This window comes from Lissotriton helveticus, chromosome 11 (genome assembly GCF_964261635.1).
Source record: "Lissotriton helveticus chromosome 11, aLisHel1.1, whole genome shotgun sequence".
NCBI classification, from domain to species: domain Eukaryota; kingdom Metazoa; phylum Chordata; class Amphibia; order Caudata; family Salamandridae; genus Lissotriton; species Lissotriton helveticus.
This window is the reverse complement of record NC_136072.1, coordinates 63,816,408-63,840,243: the sequence shown is the minus strand read 5'-3', so window position 1 is coordinate 63,840,243 and position 23,836 is coordinate 63,816,408. Positions and strand designations below refer to the sequence as shown.

At 43.3% G+C, this 23,836-nt stretch overlaps 1 protein-coding gene across 1 annotated transcript in view; it reads right to left on the bottom strand.

Annotated features, from left to right (window-relative positions):
* Positions 1-22,867, bottom strand: part of LOC144790715 (5-hydroxytryptamine receptor 3A-like) — a 62,518-nt gene extending 39,651 nt beyond the window's left edge. The window contains exons 1-4 of the mRNA XM_078665433.1: positions 22,816-22,867; positions 9,355-9,518; positions 8,216-8,290; positions 2,511-2,569 (exon numbers count right to left, since the gene is read on the bottom strand). Of these exons, the coding sequence (XP_078521559.1) occupies positions 2,511-2,569; positions 8,216-8,290; positions 9,355-9,518; positions 22,816-22,867 (350 nt within the window). The remainder of the gene's footprint in view (positions 1-2,510; positions 2,570-8,215; positions 8,291-9,354; positions 9,519-22,815) is intronic.
* Between the last annotated feature and the right edge of the window lie 969 nt (positions 22,868-23,836).

Sequence of the window (23,836 nt, the reverse complement as noted above, 5' to 3'; positions counted from 1 at the left end):
GTATATAATAATTTTTTGAATATAAATTAATAAAAAATATTATAATATAATTTAATATAATTTAATTTTATTAAATAAATGTAATTTAAATGTAATTTTACTTTATTTTTACAAAGTACCCCTGTACCCCAAAAACCCAAAACTGACCCTGAACCCTAAAAATACCCCTTTACCCATAAACTGAAAACTGACCCTGAACCCTAAAAATACCCCTTTACCCGAAAACTGAAAACTGACCCTGAACCCTAAAAATACCCCTTTACCCAAAAACTGAAAACTGACCCTGAACCCTAAAAATACCCTTTTACCTACAAACTGAAAACTGACCCTGAACCCTAAAAATACCCCTTTACCCCAAAAACTGAAAACTGACCCTGAACCCTAAAAATACCCCTTTACCCAAAAACTGAAAACTGACCCTGAACCCTAAAAATACCCCTTTACCTACAAACTGAAAACTGACCCTGAACCCTAAAAATACCCCTTTACCCCAAAAACTGAAAACTGACCCTGAACCCTAAAAATACCCCTTTACCCAAAAACTGAAAACTGACCCTGAACCCTAAAAATACCCCTTTACCTACAAACTGAAAACTGACCCTGAACCCTAAAAATACCCCTTTACCCCAAAAACTGAAAACTGACCCTGAACCCTAAAAATACCCCTTTACCCAAAAACTGAAAACTGACCCTGAACCCTAAAAATACCCCTTTACCCAAAAACTGAAAACTGACCCTGAACCCTAAAAATACCCCTTTACCTACAAACTGAAAACTGACCCTGAACCCTAAAAATACCCCTTTACCCCAAAAACTGAAAACTGACCCTGAACCCTAAAAATACCCCTTTACCCAAAAACTGAAAACTGACCCTGAACCCTAAAAATACCCCTTTACCCAAAAACTGACAACTGACCCTGAACCCTAAAATTAAAATATTTATCAATTAATCAATTATAATTAATTACCAATAATATTTTAATTAATTACCAATTAATAATTAATTAACAATTAATTTTTTAAAAATATCAATAAATAAATTAACATATTTAATTAATTATAATTAAATTACTTCCCACCCTATTCCCCTATAAACCCACAACCCGCTACAGAAAATAAATTAGTAAAATTAAAATATTTATCAATTAATCAATTATAATTATTTACCAATTATATTTTAATTAATTACCAATTAATAATTAATTAACAATTAATTCTAAATTATTATCAATAAATAAATTAACATATTTAATTAATTATAATTAAATTACTTCCCACCCTATTCCCCTATAAACCCACAACCCGCTACAGAAAATAAATTACTAAAATTAAAATATTTATCAATTAATCAATTATAATTAATTACCAATTATATTTTAATTAATTACCAATTAATAATTAATTAACAATTAATTCTAAATATATATCAATAAATAAATTAACATATTTAATTAATTAGAATTAAATTACTTCCCACCCTATTCCCCTATAAACCCACAACCCGCTACAGACTTATATTACACAAAAAATAAAAATTATTATTAACTTACCTTAAATTCGATATTTTTGTTGTCTATATTATGTCTAGTCGATATTATGTCCATTCTATATTTTTGATTCGATATTATGTCCATTCTATTCGATATTAATTTTCTCTAGTCGATATTTTTGTTGTCTATATTATGTCTAGTCGATATTATGTCCATTCTATATTTTTTACTCGATATTCTGTCCAGTCGAAATAATTGACTCGATATTATGACTGTACACCGTCCTTGTGATGGACACAGAAAGAGGTAAATTGTTGTGCTATGTATTTACTAGTATAAATCTGTTCCTTTAGCTCTAACGCTGAGTTTTGCAAATAATTGCCTTTCCCTCTCATTGCATATCAAAGCATGTCATAGCACTTCATAGCATTTTAATTTTCTCCTGCCTAGCCCCAACACTGTGGAGTAAAATACTTCAAGACACAAGATTTTACATTAACCTGATTTCCTTCAGGAAAGACCAAAGTCTCACCTCATCAAAATCTGCCTTACAGACTAACACTTATGTACAGTTTATTCGGTGCTCTAGCTTCATTCATTACAATGCAACTTGTGACTCTCCATTACAGGTTTTTCACAGACTTATCTTACACTTCTATGTTACTGTGAGAGTTTTTGTGCATTTCATATTTTTTGTGCATTATTAGCAACGTGCAGAACATAAACGTATTTTAAAATTTAAATGTGAAGCCTGACATGGTGCATTTAATTTAAAACAGATTGTCTGTGTTTTGTTAAAGTGTATTTTCCAGGCTCTTTCTAACTAACCCTCAATTTAGGCCTAGACGCCATCTTGTTTAAAATGGACGTCTCCTCTTACAAGTTCACTGTTCATCATTTCTAAAGCACACGGTCATGAAGAGTCATGATTGTCTATTTCCATTGATATTGTTCTTGAAAAAAACTTTCCATCACATACACAAAAATATTGCATTTCCCGCGGCCCTTTCGCTGGCTCACTGTTCCTCATTCATTCCCATTAATTTGCTGTAGTTCATGTAACTAGTTTCTTCTGCCATCTACAGATGACATTAGCATATAGTTAAACACAACAGTGGGACACTATTAGAAGTGCCCCTAACCATGGCACAGTTGCTGCTATCTGCGTTTGCAGTAATATCTTTCAATGTCATCCATTTGTCACTTGTAATCCTTATTTAATCTTCTTTTCACGTTTTGTGCTCATAATTTAGACCACATGCAAGTACAAAGCCAATTTTCAAAGATACATTGAAAGATATTACTGCAAACGCAGATAGCAGCAACTGTGCCATGGTTAGGGGCACTTCTAATAGTGTCCCACTGTTGTGTTTAATATTAATCACGAGCCTTTGGAGCTGGGCTCGGCACCATTGAGCACGCTAGATTTAGGTTAGTGAACTGTGATGGAAATATGGTGTGCAACCCACCCCCCACTATATGATTAGCATATAGTTGCCAGAATTGATATTCATGTAGTGGGATAGTGCTTAGATTCTAAGGCAATATAACGCTTCTTAAAATTGATTTGCTAAGAATGTAATTCTTTTGGTCACCCGCAATGATTTTGAAACACTGGTTTCCTATGGAAGAAAACTGCATGTAACCCCTCTTGTTTGTGGGTGAGCCAGAAACTATGGCACCTGCCTGATTTCTTAATGATTTTGAAGCTTTTTTGAGACTTAGAATTTTTCTGTTTTGCACATTATTCTGTAACACCCTATTTATTAGGGGTAACAAGCACTATATAAATGTTAACCTTTTTTCCCTCTTCTATCCCTCCGCTATCCGTCTGAATCCAAATAACCGACTAATATCCACCACTCAAATTACTTTCATATCTCACTATACTAACTCAACACTAATCCTTTATGGGTTCCGGAGTAGCGTGCTACTCGCCAAAAAAGCACCTTAATACCTCGTATGGGGTAGTAAGCGCTGTATAAATGCAATTACAGTACAATTTACTGAGAGCCTTCATAACTATGACTTCATGTATTTGCATTTATGATCTCTGTATTGCACTCTTGAAATTTTTTATAATAAATCCTTAACATTTCTATTCCAAGTCTACAACCCAATTAGTGAGTTAGTCCTTCCTTAATTGATTGTATTATGATATATGTTTGGGGGTTCCTTAACTCGGGACACATTGCCTCATAAAATCAAAGTTTAACACTGTCTCAGATTCAACTGATCCATAACAGAGTTGTTAAGGTAATATTTTGGGGTGTACAATTTTAGGGGTTCCCCTCACCCACATTACTTCATACCAATGCTCACGTGGCTGGGTCAGTGCTATGCCACCCCTATTCTAAATACGATACATAAATATAAAATTAATGAATATTGATACTGAAAGGATTCTTGAAACATTTTACTTACAACTCATAGACAATGATATCTGGAGTCCAGAGGTCCTCCACGGGCAGTGAAATCTTCTGCACCCCTCCACACTCAGCGGGATCCCAGGTAAGGAATTCATGATGCCAGTACTGGAAGAGAGAGAGGGGAAGGATGCAGAGTGAAGAGAGAGAGGCACAGGGTAAAGGTGAGAAAAAACAAAGGGATGGAGGAGGAGACAGGGAGTGTCAGTGTCCAACACTGTGAGAGATCTCATTCCAGTGAGATGCCTGGAATGTTTGAGCCAGCATTCAGCCACTCGCTGAACGCATAGTTACAGTGGGAACAGTGCTATAATTGCCTACAAGCAGCACAGGCCGCAACGCCCATACATCTATACCTAAACTAAGTCCCGCATAGCACACCACTGAGATGGAGTGAGTCAGGTAGGGAGGGGTGGGTGGAGGGTAGGGTTGGAAGGTATAAGAGGGCGTGGGGAGGCTGTTTCTTTCCTTTTCTTTTCGTCTTTTCCTTTATGCATATGAATATTGATACCTTGTCTTACCTTGCTAGTATCTGCTGTTAAGGCGCTGACCGGGTCATATATACATTATTGCTGGAATACTTTAACGGACCCTGCTGGACACTTTGCATGGCTTCATTTTTTGGAATGTCCCTTTATACAGAATGATAGCAGTATTGTCTAAGTCTCTGAATTAATTGTGAAAATCAATAAATTATGTGTTAAAAAAAAGCAGGGATGTCAGGGGGGGAAAGGAAAAACAAAAGGATGATAGCAAGAAAGGAAGGAAGGGAGGAAAGAAGAAAGAAATGAAAAATGAAGGAGGGACGGAGGAACAGGAGAGAAGGTTGAAGGGAGGACAGAGAACATTTCTAAGAAGAGGTAAAAAGTGGCAACAAGGTGAAATGCAAATGCAGTGGTGTAAGTGGCAATGGATAATAACAAAGTCCAAGGATGAAAGAGCAATGGACCAGGTGACAGAGAGGAACTGGTCTTGAGGGCATTGACAGTTAATGCAGTACATGCTGAAACAGAAACAGAAAGACACAGGAGCTGGAACGGGGACAAGCACATAAAGTGACACAAGACCCAGGAGACATAGGCATGGTAACACTGGACCAGGGATGTATTGATACTTGGCCTATAACATAACTAAACACGGATGGGCACTAGACAAGGAATACTTAAAAGAGAGGTTGGCAATTGCACAGCTAGTAGATCTGCAATCTTTTTCTAGTTCGAAAACTGTGTTAAATTAATTTAGGTGCTCCCTAGGTATCGTCTTCACCCTTCAGACGAATAACTCATGAAATATCCAACAGTGCTTTCAATTGGCAATTGATAGCATCCCTTGGGGCACACTTGCGTTGGGGTGATAATCCTCCATCAAATCATAAAATAATTTTTGTTCAATCTTAATCAGTTCAAAAATGAAGTTTTATTTCACAATGTTCATTGATGTTTGTTTCTCCACATCATCAATAAAGTTTTACTTATTCAACTCTTTCAACAATGGCGTTTTCAAACTCCAATGCATTTTGGGTAATGACCCTTCGTCTGGGAGTATCTACAAAAAATGACATATGTGGAATACTAGTCATGTCTATTTCATATCGTCAGTGGTAAATAAATACAACCGCGGTTAAGACAATAGGGAAAGCCGTTTCACGGCGTTTTTGTAAAATTCGTAAAACATGTTCTAGCATGCTTTTACACCTCGTAGTCACTATCCCTGGGTCTTGAACTAACTACTCACGACGATTGGATTAACACTAAAGGATATATCACTGATATAAACTAACTCACTAAGCACTTTTTTTAGGACATAGGATAAAACATTTGTTAGTAGTTCACTAAAATCGTTTGAAATCTCACTTTGTGATACTTTGAGCACTGTGAACGATACATGATTGACTCACAAATCACCTCGAGCACGAAACTAACTACTTATGCCACTATATAAATAGACATGACTAGTATTCCACATATGTCGTTTTTTGTAGATACTCCCAGACGAAGGGTCATTACCCGAAAAGCATTGGAGTTTGAAAACGCCATTGTTGAAAGAGTTGAATAAGTAAAACTTTATTGATGATGTGGAGAAACAAACATCAATGAACATTGTGAAATAAAACTTCATTTTTGAACTGATTAAGATTGAACAAAAATTATTTTATGATTTGATGGAGGATTATCACCCCAACACAAGTGTGCCCCAAGGGATGCTATCAATTGCCAATTGAAAGCACTGTTGGATATTACACTAGACAAGGAAGACATACACTGGGACAAGGAGACAAAGTCAACTAACATAATGTAGCAGAATGGTTTGAAATAAAAAGTTATATAATACCAAAAAAGTAAGGAAAAACATTAGAAAAGTCAAAAATTAGACTACAGCAATTTGACTATACAAAAAGGTTGTGAAATGCATGGGCTAGAGATGGTGGCAGGGGAAGGTTTATGATTAGGATTGTGATAGTATGTTCAAGGGTTAGGGCTAAAGTAAAGGTTGATCTGAGGAGTGAGGTTTGTGGCTGAGTTGGGTGGAGTGAGTAGCTGACTTTAGACCGTGAAGAAATTAGGAAATACATGGTGAATCATCTCCAGAGACAGGTAAGCCCTAATTCCCTTATTTTAAAAACTATTTTTTTTACCTCCCGGGAGGTGCAAGAGGGTCTGTCTCATGGAAAAACCATTGTATAAATGACAAGCAAGGATATATTAATGATAAAAGCTCCCAGAGAGGGAAGGTGGCAAATAGGACTGCGACGAGGAAGAGTAGGGATGAGTGCAATGAAGATGACGGTAAGAAATCTGAGCATTACCACTTCATCCCTCTTTCTCGTCCCCATCCTAACTAACGAGAATAAAAGAAGCACTATTAAAGGTCATTGAAATACCACAGAAATCCAGTTGAGATGAAACGCAGAAGAAACGTTGAATCGTAGATCAGTTGACATATAGAGTACTTACTCGTTCACTGAACTCAGAACAGCTGCGTCAAATTACCCTAACCAACACCTGAAGACTAGGGCTCAACAGAAAATAATTATGAAAATTCTAAGAGCAACACCCCAAGAAGGAGGGGTACCTTGTGCAATGTCCTAAAAAGGAGCAGGAAGAGCAGCTCCATCCAGACCATATGCCATGGAAATGAGTGTCTATATCCAACTACTAAGGGTGAAGATAGAAGGCATTTTGCCCTGTCAACTGGATCTAAAGTCGACAAATGTACCATCCTTAGTATGGAAGCCTATTGTATGCTGTAAGTATATTCTCACTTCCGAAAAAGCAGAGCGAGCATACGTTGTCCTGTGAGAATTGACACTGGACACTCGTGCATATTGGTGTGCCGCCACGATTTCTTTCGTGAACTCACTACTGATACCTGAATAGGGTTGTTTCTATGTACTATTTTAGAAAAACCTATACAAAACCCAGAGAGGTAACGTGTGATTAGGAAGTTCCCTAGACTTCACATACCAATTCCCCAATCACTGTGTAGACGAGGTTACATAGGTCCCGAAGGATAGCCGCTAGATCATTTTTGTGACTGACTCACGCTTGAAACATGTTGACCCAGTAGCTGTCTTAGATGATTATTTCTAGTGGACAGTGTCATTATTTTTAATATAGGCAAGTGGACTCTGTCATTTAAAAGTCTCTTTTGAGAGGACCTTTTGTCCTATTTTTAGATTGCACTAAAATGTAGGCACTAATTACACCAATCTATACCACTAGCCACACACCCCAGCTTCACAGACGGCATAATAAAAGATCTCTGGTAAAGTGCCTCCTTGAGGGGGCCCGTCGAGCATTGCAGTGCTGCCCCGACGTGGAGCAAAAGCTTGATGAAGCATGACACCCATCTGGGTGTGTGAGGGCACTTGCTTCTAAGGAGTCGCATTCCCTGCTGACACCTTAGGACATGTCCGACCTGTAGTATAGATTTATAGTTGTTGCTTTCAACAGGAACTGCATACTCCCTGAAGAAAGTATGCTCTAACAGTGCCCCAACATTCAAGGAATGCAGAGCACAGGGATATGGGAGAACCCCCACTGATGAAGGTAAAAGTCAGAAAAGTCAGGAGAGAGACGCGACACCCAATTCTCCAACAGAAATCAAAGAAAGGAATAAGACGATATAAGAACCCTGAGCTTATCCAAACTCCTCGATATAGAAAGACAAATAACATGCTGATATAGAGAAGAAAGACATGGGATATATACCGGTTTGGAGAAGAACAGCTTGATAAACCAGGTTAGAAAAGAAAGATATATGACAAGTTGGTATAGGGAAGAAAAATGTATGACATACCGGTATAGAGAAGAAAGACATATGACGTACCAGTCGCAACCACAGGAACGTGGTGAGTATCTGAGTCTTTTCATTCTGCATAAGAAAGAGAAATAACATAAACTTATATAGGCTGATTTCCACTCTCACTGGAGATTTCCAAATGGTTGCCATAAAATATCCATAGAAGCTCTCTTGCCTGGCAAGATTCACCACATTACCAAAAAAAACATGGCGCCTAGAATTTTTAATGGGGCCTCAAATGTTTAATGAGTTCTCACGACCAAAGAGGTTGGCTTCTCAAGGATCGAAAATGATTTTAATAGACTTGAGAACTAAGACCTCTTCTTACTCATTTTGTGGAGTTCTTCTTAACTCTTCTTTTACAAGTCAACTCTTTTCTAAGTCAACACTTCTACTCATCTGTGAACCGTGCATAAATGCCACACACCCCACTTTCAAACAAACTTAGACTGCGTCCTCCCCTTACCTTTGTGAACTTCCCCATCCCACACTCTATAAATATTGGAAGTATTAGACTCTGCACATCCTCAAAAACAGTACCCCGCACACCTCAAATCCCAACCTGCAGATGGAGAGGATCACCCAATATGTCAACAAATACCCAACATGAAGAGTCCCTTTGGCTGACTTGAACTAGCTAAGAGTTACCTCTTCCAGCCTAGCCAGTCTCATTTGGATGCTCCAAATAAATTCTTAGTTGTTAGAATCCTTAGAGAGAGAAATGGAGGGAGAAATAGGGACAAAGTAGAGAGCGAGAAGCAATAGAAAGAGCCAGAGAGAAAGGGACAGAAAGAGAATCATTGTGCAAATGAAGTATTGTAGAAGAGAATGTTCCTTAAACAAGAAACCAGGTTATCAATGCCCCAACTTACACACTATAAAGGACAAAGTCAATTAATTCTGAAAGGTGATCCAAGCATCTTTGTCTGACTCCATTATTAAAAATGTGTAATATCCCACTCGGAGCATACAGCAGTGCAGCACATTTTCCTATCAGCACATTTTTGTCTATTAAAGAAATATCACCCCGGACAGAGTGCAACCCTCACCATGCCCTCACCCTAGACTAGAGAGGGAAATGGATACTACCCCCCCCTGGAAAAGCTGCCCATCAATCTGACAATCGATGCCCGTACCACTCCGAGGATGGCGTATATGGTGAAGGAGATGTTGGCGCTGGTGGGCCGGTGATAGTTGAGCGTTGGCCGGAGGGATCGCCTGTTGAAGACGTCCTGCAAGGACTCATAGGAGGGTCCGGCCTGTGACCCTGTGCAGGTCAACATAGAGTCCACAACCGGAACTATACAAGAAAGACCAAAGAGAAGCACGTGAGTGAAGAGCACGACTGAGAACCACTTACATAGTCAATGGTTACCGTGAGCATTTGGCGGGACTCCTTGCCGTACTGGTGCAGAGCAATTTCATACTTCTCTTAAGCCTGCCTCAGTAAGTCTATATTTAACTAGCAAGCACATAAGCCATATGTCATATCTTTAGCCTATACATAACCAGCAAATACATAGGGCTCTATTACGAGTCTGGCAGTCCATGGACCGCCAAACTTGTGGGGGTGCCTCACCGCAGTCATCAGGAACCACCTTTTCACTGGCGGGGGTGCGGCGGTCATGAGGCCACAATATGTTTGATATAACCTTGATCCGAAAGGAGCGCTTTAATTCATCAAAATTCCCAGGTTAATTACTCTTTATGTAACCCAATTCACAAAAAGCCCACAGGCATTTTATATGTATCCAATTAATGCATTTTATTTCACAATGTTCTCTTCATAACTCCAGATCACACCATAATAATCAATGTCAGCCAAAAACAATGTTCTCTTCATAACTCCAGATCACACCATAATAATTAATGTCAGCCGACGCGTTTCGTCCATTAGGGACATCATCAGGGCTTAAAACATTATTATTCGCAGTTCGTTTCTAACCGGATACCCCTCTTGGCAGCATCCGTCTGTCCTTTCAATTGTATGTGTGATCTTTCAGTTCCTTTTCAGTTCAAAATGAAGTCCATCTGGTCGGTGCGATCCTTCCCGCCCACAATATGTTTGGCAGGACTGCAGCGATCCTCTCCGCTGGCGGTGCCATGGAGGTTTCTACTCCTTGAGCACCGTGGCGGAGAGGAAACAAAGGGGACCCTGCAGGGCTCCCTGTCCCTCCTTTGCATGAGGATGCATGCAGAGGGGGCACAACATGTGCCCCCTGTATGCATGCACCCCAGTCCCTGCACGGCATGGACTTAATAGTCCATGCAGTGCAGGAACTGTTTTTGACGTTCCCATTGCGGTGCCCATTTTCAGGGCACCGCCATGGGAACGTAAAAAAAAAAGCCCGCCAGACAGGAGGAAACTCCTAATCTGGCAGGCGGATCGACCATGGCTTTGGCTGTGCAGCGGCGGGGAGGACTCACCGCCACACCGCCAAAGTCGTAATCGTCCATAGTGAGACTTTACTGAGCATGCATATTGAACGAGAAGATACAGACACTGCCTTGGAAGAGCCCTCCTAACCCAACCTGCAGAACCTCACCTCCAAAGTGTGGTACATTCACTCACACACTGCCACCTCTCCTCCACTGGTTGAGGGAGGGGTGCAAGGGTCATGCTTCAGGAATGGAGTTCAGCCTCTGAGATCCTACAATCCTCACCTTCCCCTTTCCTCACCTTTCCACCCTCTCTCTCTACACATGAATCCTCACAGCAAGAGCTCTTCTTTGTCTCTTGTTGACAAACAACCTTCTCACTTCATTCCCTCCAGTTTTTATTTTCTTTTAACCCGTTTCTAGAATTATTCTCCAAATTCTATTTTGCCCTGATTCCTGCAGAGACTGCTGTTGTTCTTAGGGATGTTTCATGTTCCTCTTCTTACAATAGTTTTAGTGTGGTTCTTTCTAGGAGGTTGCCAAGCAACCCCATGATGTTCTAATGTACAGTCAGGGCCGGCGCTAGGCATGGGCAGTGTGGGCAGCCGCCCAGGGCCTCGCGCTCAGCAAAACACAGGGGGCCTCGCGCCCCTGTGAAAGGTCACACTTTCACAGCTCACTTCAGGGCCCCCGGCAGCGCCTCGGGCGCCTTGGTTAAGTACCGGCCATTCTCGGCTCTGTTTGGGCATTTTGTATCCAAGCAACAGAGGCCCCTTTGTTTCTTTCGAGCACCAGCCGGACACAGGTAAGAGAAGGTGGGTGAGGGGAGGAGGGAGCAGCCAGATCAACTGGCTTTTGTTATACTTCGAATCTTGGTAGGGCAGTGTCTTGTATCTTAAAATGTATGCATAAGCAATATTTGACTTGTACTGATCTGACAGGGGGGGCAATATTACATACACATCGAAAATATATTTACTGTTGCCATCTAAGCTAGGTACAGCTACAATTGAAGCACACCCCTTCAGCTGACGTTTTTTTTTTTTTTTTTTTGCTCTCTGATGAGCTCTCTGCAGTGTCTTGGGAAGTGCCTTGTTACGGTTTGAAGGCCCAGGGGAGGGGGGCCCCCTCCCAGGGCCTCATAGCACTGTGTCGAGCTGGAAGGTCATGGTGTGGGGGCCCCCTTCCCTGGGCCTTGTAGCCTTCGGTGTCTGTTTCAGAAAGCGCAGAAAGAGTGTAGGTTTTAAGCAGGACTCATTTATATATTGGTGATACATTTGGCAAGTTAGTGAAGGTGGCAATGTATGCCTCCAATGAGCCTGTCCTGGACTACAAAATTATCATCTTTGTAATGTGGGCATTGTAGCCATCGGTGGCTATTGGGCAGGAAGCAGAGACGTGAAAAAGTAAGTGAAGCAAAATCAGTTGCAGTGGAAACCACGTTCATAAATTACTAGTAGAACAGCACCTTGCCGTTTAAGTATAGTGGACCTTTTAAACAAGCATTTGCAATGCAATAGGTCTCGCATTAGGAAAGTTTGAGCTATTGGTCTTGTAAATGACAATTTTATTATTTATGTCTTGGTTTTGAAAATAGCTAAATTAATAGCTTTGTCATTTACAATGCCAATAGTTATAACTTTCGCAAATGTGACACCTTTAGCATTTGTAAAGCAACATGTTTTGTATTTACGTGACTTAGATGTATTGATATTACAAATAACAATGGCTTTTAATTATTTAATTAATTAATACTTAAATAAAAGTGATTGTAATTTATAATGGCAACAGCTTAAACTTTTGTAAATAACTTTTGTGAAGATTATGTTCAGTGTATTTTATTGTGAAGAAAATCCAAGAACAGAAGTGAAATATTAACATCGTTTTGTGACATTTGTAATAAAGCTTGAAACATTGAGAGAATGTATTTGAACCAGTTGTTGTTGAATGGTTGCACATATTGATGCTGTGATGGCGCGGAGTGATGTGGTGGCGACGAGTGATGCTGTGGCGGCGACGAGTGATGCTGTGGCTTTCAGTGATGCTATGGTAGCGCATAGTGATGTTGTGGTGCCCCTGAGTGATGCTGTGGTGGCCGTGAGTGATGCTGTGGAGGCCGTGAGTGATGCTGTGGTGGTGCTGAGTGGTGCTGTGGTGGTGCTGAGTGGTGCTGTGGTGGTGCTGAGTGATAATGTGATGGCGCTGAGTGATGCTGGGGTGGCGCTGAGTGATGCTGTGGTGGTGCTGAGGGATGCTGGGGTGGCACTGAGTGATGCTGTGGTGGTGCTGTGGTGGTGCTGTGGTGGTGCTGAGTGGTGATGCTGTGGTGGTGCTGAGTGATGCTGTGGTGGTGCTGAGGGATGCTGTGGTGGTGCTGAGTGGTGGTGTGGTGGTGCTGAGTGGTGCTGTGGTGGTGCTGAGTGATGCTGTGGTGGTGCTGAGTGATGCTGTGGTGGTGCTGAGTGAGGCTGTGGTGGTGCTGAGTGATGCTGTGGTGGTGCTGAGTGGTGCTGAGTGATGCTGTGGTGATGCTGAGTGATGCTGTGGTGGTGTGGTGGTGCTGAGTGGTGCTGTGGTAGTGCTGAGTGATGCTGTGGTGGTGCTGAGTGATGCTGTGGTGGTGCTGAGTGGTGCTGTGGTGGTGCTGAGTGGTGCTGTGGTGGTGCTGAGTGGTGCCGTGGTGGTGCTGAGTGGTGCCGTGGTGGTGCTGAGTGGTGCCGTGGTGGTGCTGAGTGATGCTGTGGTGGTGCTGAGTGGTGCTGTGGTGGTGCTGAGTGGTGCTGTGGTGGTGCTGAGTGATGCTGAGGTGGCGCTGAGTGATGCTGTGGTGGTGCTGAGTGGTGCTGTGGTGGTGCTGAGTGACTTCTTGCAGTGATCATTTCGATGGCCATGCTATCAACTTCTCAACCATATTGCTTCAAAATGCATTTTATCCTCTAGTCCTGAAGTACGGCATGGACCAGAAGATGCTCTTTATGCGTTACTGGCAAGATGTGTCAGTAAATCAGATGCTCACTCCTGACCTGCGGTTCCTACACGTAAATCGTGCCTAGGCAAGCTAACACTTTTAACCTTCCAAGGTCGGTATATTACACACCCTTAAAGATTACGTAATAGTAACGCTCGCCACTGCACAAAAAGTCTGCTCTACATTGCTGTTCACTACCGGTAGGTGAGGTGGCCTCCTCTAGAATTCTCTGCGCTTCAACACTCGCCAGTCCTCTTATAGCTCCTTACTCATCTCAAGCACCTATGACCTAGGATACTAAGATTAAATGTTACTATGTTATGTTACGTCATGATGGTACCTTGACTCTACAACTTGATAGCAAAGCATGCTGTTCCGTCTCACAGTCCTCATACCCCACTATGCGATTGCTCCTCTTTCTTCTATACTGTGCCTGTACTCTTTGTTTGAAAAATCTCAATTAAAAAGATGCTGAAGCCCTTTGAGCCCAATGGGCAACGTGCCTGATCCTGAGTAATCACTGTTGTAGGTGCTAAGCTTCCTGGTGCAAGGTCGGCGATCTTTGGACCAATCTATGTAATTTTCACTTTCAAACTAAAACCAGCAGAATCAAAAAGTTTTAACTTGTCAGCTAGAAGAGCCATGGGCCAGATGTTCAAACATTTTTGTGGTTACAAGCGATCTGGTTTGGAGTTTGTGACCTCACTGCATTTTGCAACAAGCATTGTGTTCATTCTCTCAACCTTGTTTCATTGCAATATTTAATTTTATCTACTTTTTATAATAAATTGATATTTGCTCACGTGTTTTCAATCCCCTCTACTTTTTGTCCATGTTACTGATATCCACATTAGTTAGCTTCAGTGATGCCAAATAAGATCAATAGTACTGCGATGTCGCTTTCTGTGATGTCACTTCTTGTGACGCAATATGCAACAAGGGGGGCCTCACATCTTCCCTTTCGCCCGGGGCCTCAGAAGGCCTAGGACCGGCCCTGTGTACAGTGTGCTGACACCTCTCCGGTGAGCTGCGCTGTATAAAAATGTAGAATAAATCAAGAGATAATGTCGGCCGCGTGTTAGGAATACAGATCTGTCTTTACAGAAAATTTCTAAGCTGCACCAATGCTTCGAAAGCCTATGGTATGCTCATCAGGGCACTTGCTTGAAGATAACAAAATACCCGTTTTAAGTCCCCTTCTCAGACATCCCTGTATCATTATAAAGAATGTTTGCATGGGGACAATTCGCAACAAGGATCAGCCCTCTGCCTTCACTACCCCTTCATCCACCCACCCCTCTATCTATTCATTCATCCATCCATAGAACAAGCCTACAGGTCATCCAATCCGAATCCGCCAGCCCAGCAATCACCCCATCCGTCCATCCATCTAACCCGAAACTTCCCCATCTCCATCCACCCTCTCTGCTTCTACCCACTTTCAGCCACACTCTTCAGTAAACATCTTTCCAGCCGCCTCACTCCATCTTTTTCCCAGTTCATCCACCCCTACCCTATCCACCCTAAAGTCTGTGATCCCTCTCGTCAGCCTATCCACCGTCATTTGGTTATCCACTCACCTTCTCGCATTTCGTTTCTCTGTCCATCCACCCATCATGTATCTTCTAACTCATTGGTTCATGTGTAACTCCTATATTACTACACTCATTCACCTATTCTGTAAAGGTGATGAACAGACTCACTCCTTAACCCTCCCTACCACCCACCTACCCACCCGCCTCTTCCAGTAGCCTACCTTTAAACGCCACATTCGGATCATCAAACCCTTCCTGGGGCTCCACTATACTACCTACCCCCACCTTCCAACCACATGCACCCTTACCTTTCCCTCTCCTTACTTCCTTTCATTCTTGCCCCCTCTTCCTCTTCTACACTACCACCCCAGATCCGTCCAAGTTCGACCACTCTGACTCCATGTCTGACCCACATCACTCCCTGCACCCCTCACTCCATCTTCTGCCCTTTCTGTGCCCTTCCCTCCACCCTCCCACCCATCACTTCATCAACTACCCATGCACGACTTCAACCCCACCTCCCACGTTCTTCATTCCCCTCCCTACAGACCCCACAAGCCGCCTCTCCGGGTACCCATCCAACTACTCATCCATCCACCGCTACCCCCTCCTCTCCATCCAACTCCACTGCTTGATTTTTTCTCTCCTCCATCCCACCACATTGCTCCTCCATTCAGCGCACAACCACTGCCGTTCATCGGTCCTTCCAATCACCCATCACATGCAGTCAGTTTGGCCAATCCAACACCTCACCGCTCTCTCCAGGAAGCCACCACTGCACCCCTGCATACCAGTCCATGTTACTAGCCAACCCCCCTCTTGTTACCCCTCATCCCATCAGCCCAGGACCCCATGCACGCCACTCCCCACCGCTCCATTCCACGTCAGTCTGACGTCACAGGCTTTTCAAATATTCGTCCCTAGATCCACCGGTCTAACATGTCTCAAATGTTTGCCATCTATGAATCTATGGATCTCGTCCGTCTATCCATCCATCCTATCTAAGCATCAACCCCACCCACTCATCCAACCACAATCCATCTTTCCATCTGGAAAATCCGTCAACACAGTTAAACCCGCCCACATATTGATCCATCCATTCATCCAACGGTACAGACATCATGTTACTAGACGACCAATCCGATCATGTTTGAGCTCACTCACTGTCCGTCCATCAAGCCACTCATCATCCATCCAGTCATCTGTCCATCCGTCCATCCATCTACCCTTCAGTTTATACACCTATTCATCTATCCATCCGTCAAACCATCCGCCCGACTGCACTTTTATAGCGGATTAGTGATCCCCTGGCAGGCAGGTTCCGTGAATGACTGCACCCGTCTGCAAGGGGATGGCCCCCCAGAGGGATACAATAAAGGGAGCCTCCTGAGAGCTTCTTTACCTCTGCGACCCGCATCTATAATACGGTGCGGGCTCAGATGCAAAGGAATTCACTCATTTTCATGAGGCCACACCCCCATGCAAATGAGAGAGCCACACCCCCATGCAAATGAGAGCCGCACCCCCATGCAAATGAGAGAGCCACACCCCCATGCAAATGAGAGAAAGCAAGCTTGAGAAAGCGCTGGGCTTTATATACGTCAGCGCTTTCAGTATTACAGAAGGGGACGCACAAGCGTCTGCGGCCCCTCTGTAATACCGTAGTGCCCCGTGGGTGAGCACAGTGTGCGCAAACGCCCGTTGCACCCCCTGGGCGCTTCTATAATACAGCCCCAGGTGATGACTAAAGTAAGGGGGTCGGGAAGGGGGTACAGAACAGTTGTGGCCAGCATTATTCGCTGGGAGGGTCACGGGGGGAGGGTCGCGTGGGGAGGGGGGTTAATTAAAAAAAATAATGATAATTTAAACTTACATTGGCCTCCGGTCCCGCGTCGCGTCTCCTCTCTCTGCTTCTACAGGAATCAGGCAGTCTCCCTCTCCTCCCCTAAGCCAAACACAACGCAGCAACGGCGGCATTGTGATTGTCTAGGACGCCGACCCCACAGGCGTCTATGGGGGGGCCATTTTCTCCATGTAGGCTGCATGCAGCCTACATAGAGAAAATGCAGAGTGTGCTTGACTAGTTTGATCGGCCCAGTAAGCGCCCACATCAGTGGGCAAGCCATTTCTCCCCTGCCTGGAGCAGTGACGCCCACCCGCCTGCCCCCAACCAAACCCTGTCTTCTGCTTTCTCGCAGAGCGAGAAGCAAAAACATAAAATTGTATTTAAAATACCATTTTATCAGTGCTTAATTTGAGCAGGGGCTTTGCTCAGCACCGGCACCTAATCCTCAGCACTGGTGCTTATAGCACCAATTAAGGACCTACTCATTTGGAAAGCAGGCAATTTTCCTCATAATTACAGGAATGTGAGCCACGCTAAGACTCGAACTCGGTTTTGCAGCTCCGAAATCGGCAGCTCTAGCCATTAGGCCCAGTCCTCTCCAGAATAAGTGCTGGGGCTCTAGTCAGGAGGCAGTTGCACCAGCCTATTTCTCCTGTTAGCGCTGCCTCCTGAGGTGAGCCCCAGCACTTTTTATTTTACAAATTAACCACTGCATTTTATGTTTCTCCTTCTCGCAGTGCGAGAAAGCAGTGGGGCGACGCTCCTCCGCCCATGTGGAGGAGCCGCCCCCGGACAGAAACATCAAAGTATCAGTTTGCTGTTTACAGGAGTGATCAATTTCCAAAACAAAAAGCCAAGCCATTTTGGTGAAGTGTCAGCTCTGTTATGCCTCATTAACAGGAACTCTGGGGAGGAGATGTGGTCTAGGCCTGAGCTGCCGACTTTGGCCCTGGGGAACATAATTCCACTCCCAGCGTCCACTCAACAACCTGTGATTCTGGGAAAAACGCTTAATCTCCCAGAACTTTATAGTGTAATCTGGTGCTCTGATGCCCTTAGATCAAGTTTATTCTACATAAAACGGCAAAAAAATAGACTCTGCATTAACCTAAAGAAATGTCTGTGAAATCTACAACATAGTTGCCCAAAAACTACACACACCTATAGGAAGCAGCAATACCCTGCCCTCAGAGCTGGAAATCAGCCAACCTCTCGTGGCGTGCCCGCTCCTCCCTTCAAAAGAAAACGTACTTTAATTTGTATGTATTGCAGTATATATATAGCTCTCTATACCCCGGAAATTGCTGCAGATTTCTCCTGTTCGTGCCCCTGTGTGCCATTTTTTAGTGCACGGTTGAAGGTGTATTTGGTGAGGTGCATGAGGTTGAGAGATGTGCCTCCAGTCACGGCGCATCGGACAGCCCTGCGCTTAGTTGATGCAACGTGTGAGAACAGACACACTAGACAATATACAATACATACCGCCTTTTTTGGCAGCCCTGGTAACAGTGAAACCACCATTGACTGTGGAATTAGCCAGGGGCAGTTGGAGGGTGGCGTTAGCGGCCCTCCTGCCCTTTACATGCCTCGCCCCCATGGTCAACAGCTGCAGTGGGCCGCTGTTTCCTTGACTGAGCACTAACATTTAGAAAGATGTTAAAGGGCGTCATTTATTTACAGTTTACTGAATGAAAGGAAAATAAGCAAAGTAGTTGCCCTGCACCTCCCTCTATCTATCTATCGCCCTCACTCTATCTATCGCCCTCACTCTATCTATCGCCCTCTATCTATCTATCTATCGCCCTCACTCTATCTATCGATCTATTGCCCTCACTCTATCTATCGATCTACCTATCTCCCTCACTCTATCTATCTATCGCCCTCCCTCTATCTATCTATCGCCCTCACTATCTATCTGTCTATTGCCCTCACTCTATCTATCGCCCTCCCTCTATCTATCGCCCTCACTCTATCTATCGATCTATCGCCCTCACTCTATCTATCGATCTATCTCCCTCACTTTATCTATCTATCGCCCTCCCGCTATCTATCTATCGCCCTCACTCTATCTATCGCCCTCACTCTATCTATCTATCGCCCTCCCTCTATCTATCTATTTCCCTCACTCTATCTATCGCCCTCACTCTATCTATCGCCCTCACTCTATCTATCTATCGCCCTCCCTCTATCTATCGCCCTCACTCTATCTATCGATCTATCGCCCTCACTCTATCTATCGATCTATCTATCTCCCTCACTCTATCTATCTATCGCCCTCCCTCTATCTATCTATCGCCCTCACTCTATCTATCGCCCTCACTCTATCTATCGCCCTCACTCTATCTATCTATTGCCCTCACTCTATCTATCTATCGCCCTCCCTCTCTCTATCTATCGCCCTCACTCTATCTATCGCCCTCCCTCTATCTATCGCCCTCACTCTATCTATTGATCTATCGCCCTCACTCTATCTATCGATCTATCTATCTCCCTCACTCTATCTATCTATCTATCGCCCTCCCTCTATCTATCTATCGCCCTCACTCTATCTATCGCCCTCACTCTATCTGTCTATCGCCCTCACTCTATCTATCTATCGCCCTCCCTCTATCTATCTATCGCCCTCCCTCTATCTATCTATCGCATTACCACAGCATCACTCAGCACCACCACAGCATCACTCAGGGGCACCACAACATCACTATGCGCTACCACCGCATCACTGAACGCCACAGCATCACTCGTCGCCACCACATCATCAATCTGTGCAACCATTCAACAACTGGTTCAAATATGTTCTCTCAATGTTTCAAGTTTTATTACAAATGTCACAAAAAGATGTTAATATTTCACTTCTGTTCTTGGATTTTGGTCACAATAAAATACACTGAACATAATCTTCACAAAAGTTATTTACAAAAGTTTAAGCTATTGCCATTATAAATTACAATAACTTTTATTTGAGTATTAATTATTTTAAAAAATGTAAAGCAATTGTTATTTGTAATATCAATACATCTAAGTCACGTAAATACAACACATATTGCATTACAAATGCTATAGGTGTCATATTTGCGAAAGTTAAAACTATTGGAATTGTAAATGACAAAGCTATTAATTTCACTATTTTCAAAACCAACACATAAATAAAAAATGTGTCATTTACAAGACCAATAGCTCAAACTTCCCTAATGGAAGACCTATTGCATTGCAAATGCTTGTTGAGTGCACGGTTAAAGGGGTATTTGGTGAGGTGCATGAGGTTGGGAAATATGCTCCAGTCACTGCGCATCGGACAGCGATGCGCTTAGTTGATGCAACGTGTGAGAACAGACACAATTGACAATATACAATACATACCACCTGTTTTTGGCAGCGCTGGTAACAGTGAAACCTAAGCCTGTACACGCATTTCAAGGTCTTCTCAAATGTGATAATGAAGGAAAAGGAGGCAAAGTGAAGCAGAAGAATTGCCTAGGATCACACAGTTTGGTCTAGTGGGAAGCCGGGATTGATCCTAGGTTTTCTGGTTTCACATTGTGCTGTTTAGCAAGTAGAAGGGTATCTCTTTAACTCTCTCATATTACATTAAAAGTTGATGCTTTGTCTTTAATTCTTGGCATATGAGGTTAGAGCGTGGGTGGCAGGCAGAAGCCACATGAAAGCTCAGCATCACATATTGGCAATTAAGGGGACAAAGAAGTAGGAAGGATATCATTTGACTATCATCAAACAATTTGGTGACATAGGACAAATAAACCGACGATGCAAGACTCCTTGGGGCTAGATTCATAACTTTCTGACTGCACCATATCTTAGTGAGAAGGTTAGGAGACTGGGGGGCATATTATCAACGATTTGCGTTGAACATCTCTAATTGCGCTTAGCGCAATTTTGAATATTGCCGTATATCGCCGGTTCACATCCCCGTGTTAGGGGCGTATTTGCAACAATTTCCAAACAGGCGATGTTAAATCTGGTGATATACGGCGATTTTCATCAATATCGCCTGACAGCCAGCGATATTACAACTGCGCTGATGGACATGTTGTTAATAGGGAGAGGTGGATGTAACCTTACAATCTACCTCCCATTATGCACATGGCTAAGTCAAAATATTTGTAGACGTTAGTTTCCCCGATATCCGCGGTTAGTGCAGCTTTTTTCTTCCCTACGCGATTACTGGCCCGGCTTGTAAATTTCGCGATGTGCGGTTAGCGAATATTTTCGTGTTGTTCCCTGAAAGGTACGCCTACTTTGCATCTCATTAGCAATGCGAAGCGAGGCGATACCAAAACGGCTGCTAAGTGCCGCTAAAGCAGCGATAATGCCCTTGTAAATATGCCCCTGGGTGTTACCTCCCCGGGGGAAAAATTCAATGATTATTGGGTTAAAGCCCCGTTTTGCTGTCACATACTCACTGCCAGAGTTTAGTTTGATTTAAGTCTTTCCTATCTCTCTTCAAAAAAGGAGCAGAGAAATGTGTTCATCAAATGATTACATAAGAGCACACAATTTGTCACTACGGGAGGCCGGGATTCATAAAAAAAACAATGCCTTCTGGTTCCTTACTTTCCATCTTGCTCATTACACAACAAAAGGGGTCTGCGTGGTTCCGAAGGTGAGACTCAGGGACCCCTCTCACCAAAGGAATACCACTGGGCCCAAATTCACAAGCAGCTATATTGCCAAAGTGGTAAAGCCGGGATTAAACGCCAGGCCAGGATCATAGAGCCATAGCTAAACACAGCACAAATCAATATTGTCAAATCTATGACTTTTCTAGACGGGAAACAACCTTTACAACGCAACCATTACACCGCACTACATTTACAACGCAGTCATTACATTGCAACATCCTTTACAACGCATGTCACTACAACGCATCCATTACATTGCATGTCACTACAACGCATGTCATTACAACGCATGTCATTACAACGCATGTCATTACAACGCATGTCACTACAACGCAGGCATTACATCGCATGTCATTACAATGCATACCATTACAACGCATAGTACCCTTACACTATCCAACACTTATCCTACTGTTGCACCCCCTGGATTTAGAATAGTAATTTTTACCCCTACACTATCCAACACTTACCCTACTGTTGCACCCCCTGGAGTTAGAATAGTAATTGTTACCCCTACACTATCCAACACTTACCCTACTGTTGCACCCCCTGGAGTTAGAATAGTAATTTTTACCCCTACACTATCCAGCACTTACCCTACTTTTTCACCCCCCTGGAGTTAGAATAGTAATTTTTACCCCTACACTATCCAACACGTACCCTACTGTTGCACCCCCTGGAGTTAGAATAGTAATTTTGACCCCTTCACTATCCAACACTTACCTTAAATGCAATGTAATGGTATGCGTTGTAAGGGTATGCATTGTAAAGGTATAATGCGATGTAATGGAATGCGTTGTAAGTGTAGTTTAAAAAAAATCACATAGTGTATGTGATGTAAATGTAAGCGTTGTAAAGGCTGTTGCAATATAAAAACTGTGTTGTAAAGGCATGCGTTGTAAATGTTAGCGTTGCAACGTCATACATTCCTTGTAGACATTACAGGCTTTCTGTGCAAACCAGTATGGAATGAAACTCTCAAATTAACTCCACAACGCACTGTCCACCCCGTCTACATGTTTCGCTCCCCCTATGTGCATCTTATAACACCCCAGTCCCACCACCCTTCCTCAGGCTCCACCCTGCTGGCATCAATGCAGCCCTCAGTCTAGTGCAGACCATATACTTTGGCTCCCCGGAAAATGTTTGCAAGTACCCATGACCCCAGGTATGTGCTACAAAAGAGTGCGTGCACACACACACTCACACACAGCGGACACACCACAAACCTTGAATCAGTGCGCCCCACAGGGCAAAGTAGAACTGCTTCTTGGCGTCCATGGTCTGAGGCGTCCCCTCTTCACTCCCCTCCTTGCCTGACTCCGTCTCGGCCTCTGCTCTCAAAGGACGTCTCTGTGCCAGTGATGTCTCCTCTCCCAGAACTTTCTTTCACCCTGTTGGAGTGCTCTGTAACTTTCTTTGGCCCCTCTCCATTTTCCTTTGACTCTGTCTGTGTTTCTTGTTTTTCTTCTCTCCTTCAGTTGATTTTAGTCTCTCCCTACCATTGGCGCATTGTTCTATTTCTGCTCCATCGCTCCGTTGTTCCTACTTTCTAAATCTTCTACTATTTGCGCCTCTTTCTGTTCTCTTCCACGGTAAATATTTTCTACCTTTTGCTGTCTTTTTTTCTCTTTCTCTTCTCCCTGACTTTTTCTTTCTCGCTCTCCCTGTTTCTTCTCTCCTTCTTATAGACATCAAGCACCCTTCTTTCTAATTAGCTGCCATCTGTCTCTTTTTCTGTCGCCTTTCCTCCTACCTTCACTGCATTTCTCTTTTCTCTCTACCTCTCTGCTTTTTCTATCCCGCCATATTCCCCATTTCTCACTTTATTTTATTTCTAGTTCATTTATTTTTCACCCTGTCTCTTTTTTTCTTCTTTTGTGTCTCTCTACCCTCTGTGACAACTGTCCCTCCAATCGCTCTCTCCTTCTGTCTTCCCTAAATATCCCCCCTTGCTTTCTGGTTTTTCTGTTTCCTCGGCCTCTTTTTCCGCAGTCCCTTTGTCCCCCACCTCTCACGTTCTTCTCTTCCTTGCTTCACTCGCCCCTTCCCTCACTCGTTTTTTCCCGTCTTTTTTGCTGCAGTCTCTCTTCCATTTGTCTCTCCCTCTCCCCCTTACTTCACCTCTTTCTCTCTCCTTCCCTCTGCCTCGCCATCTCTTCTCTCTCTCTCTCGATTCCCAGTTTCTCCTCCTCTTCCCTGCCTCACTTTTTTCGTCTCACTGCTCTTTCTCCCCTTTCTTTCCTCCGT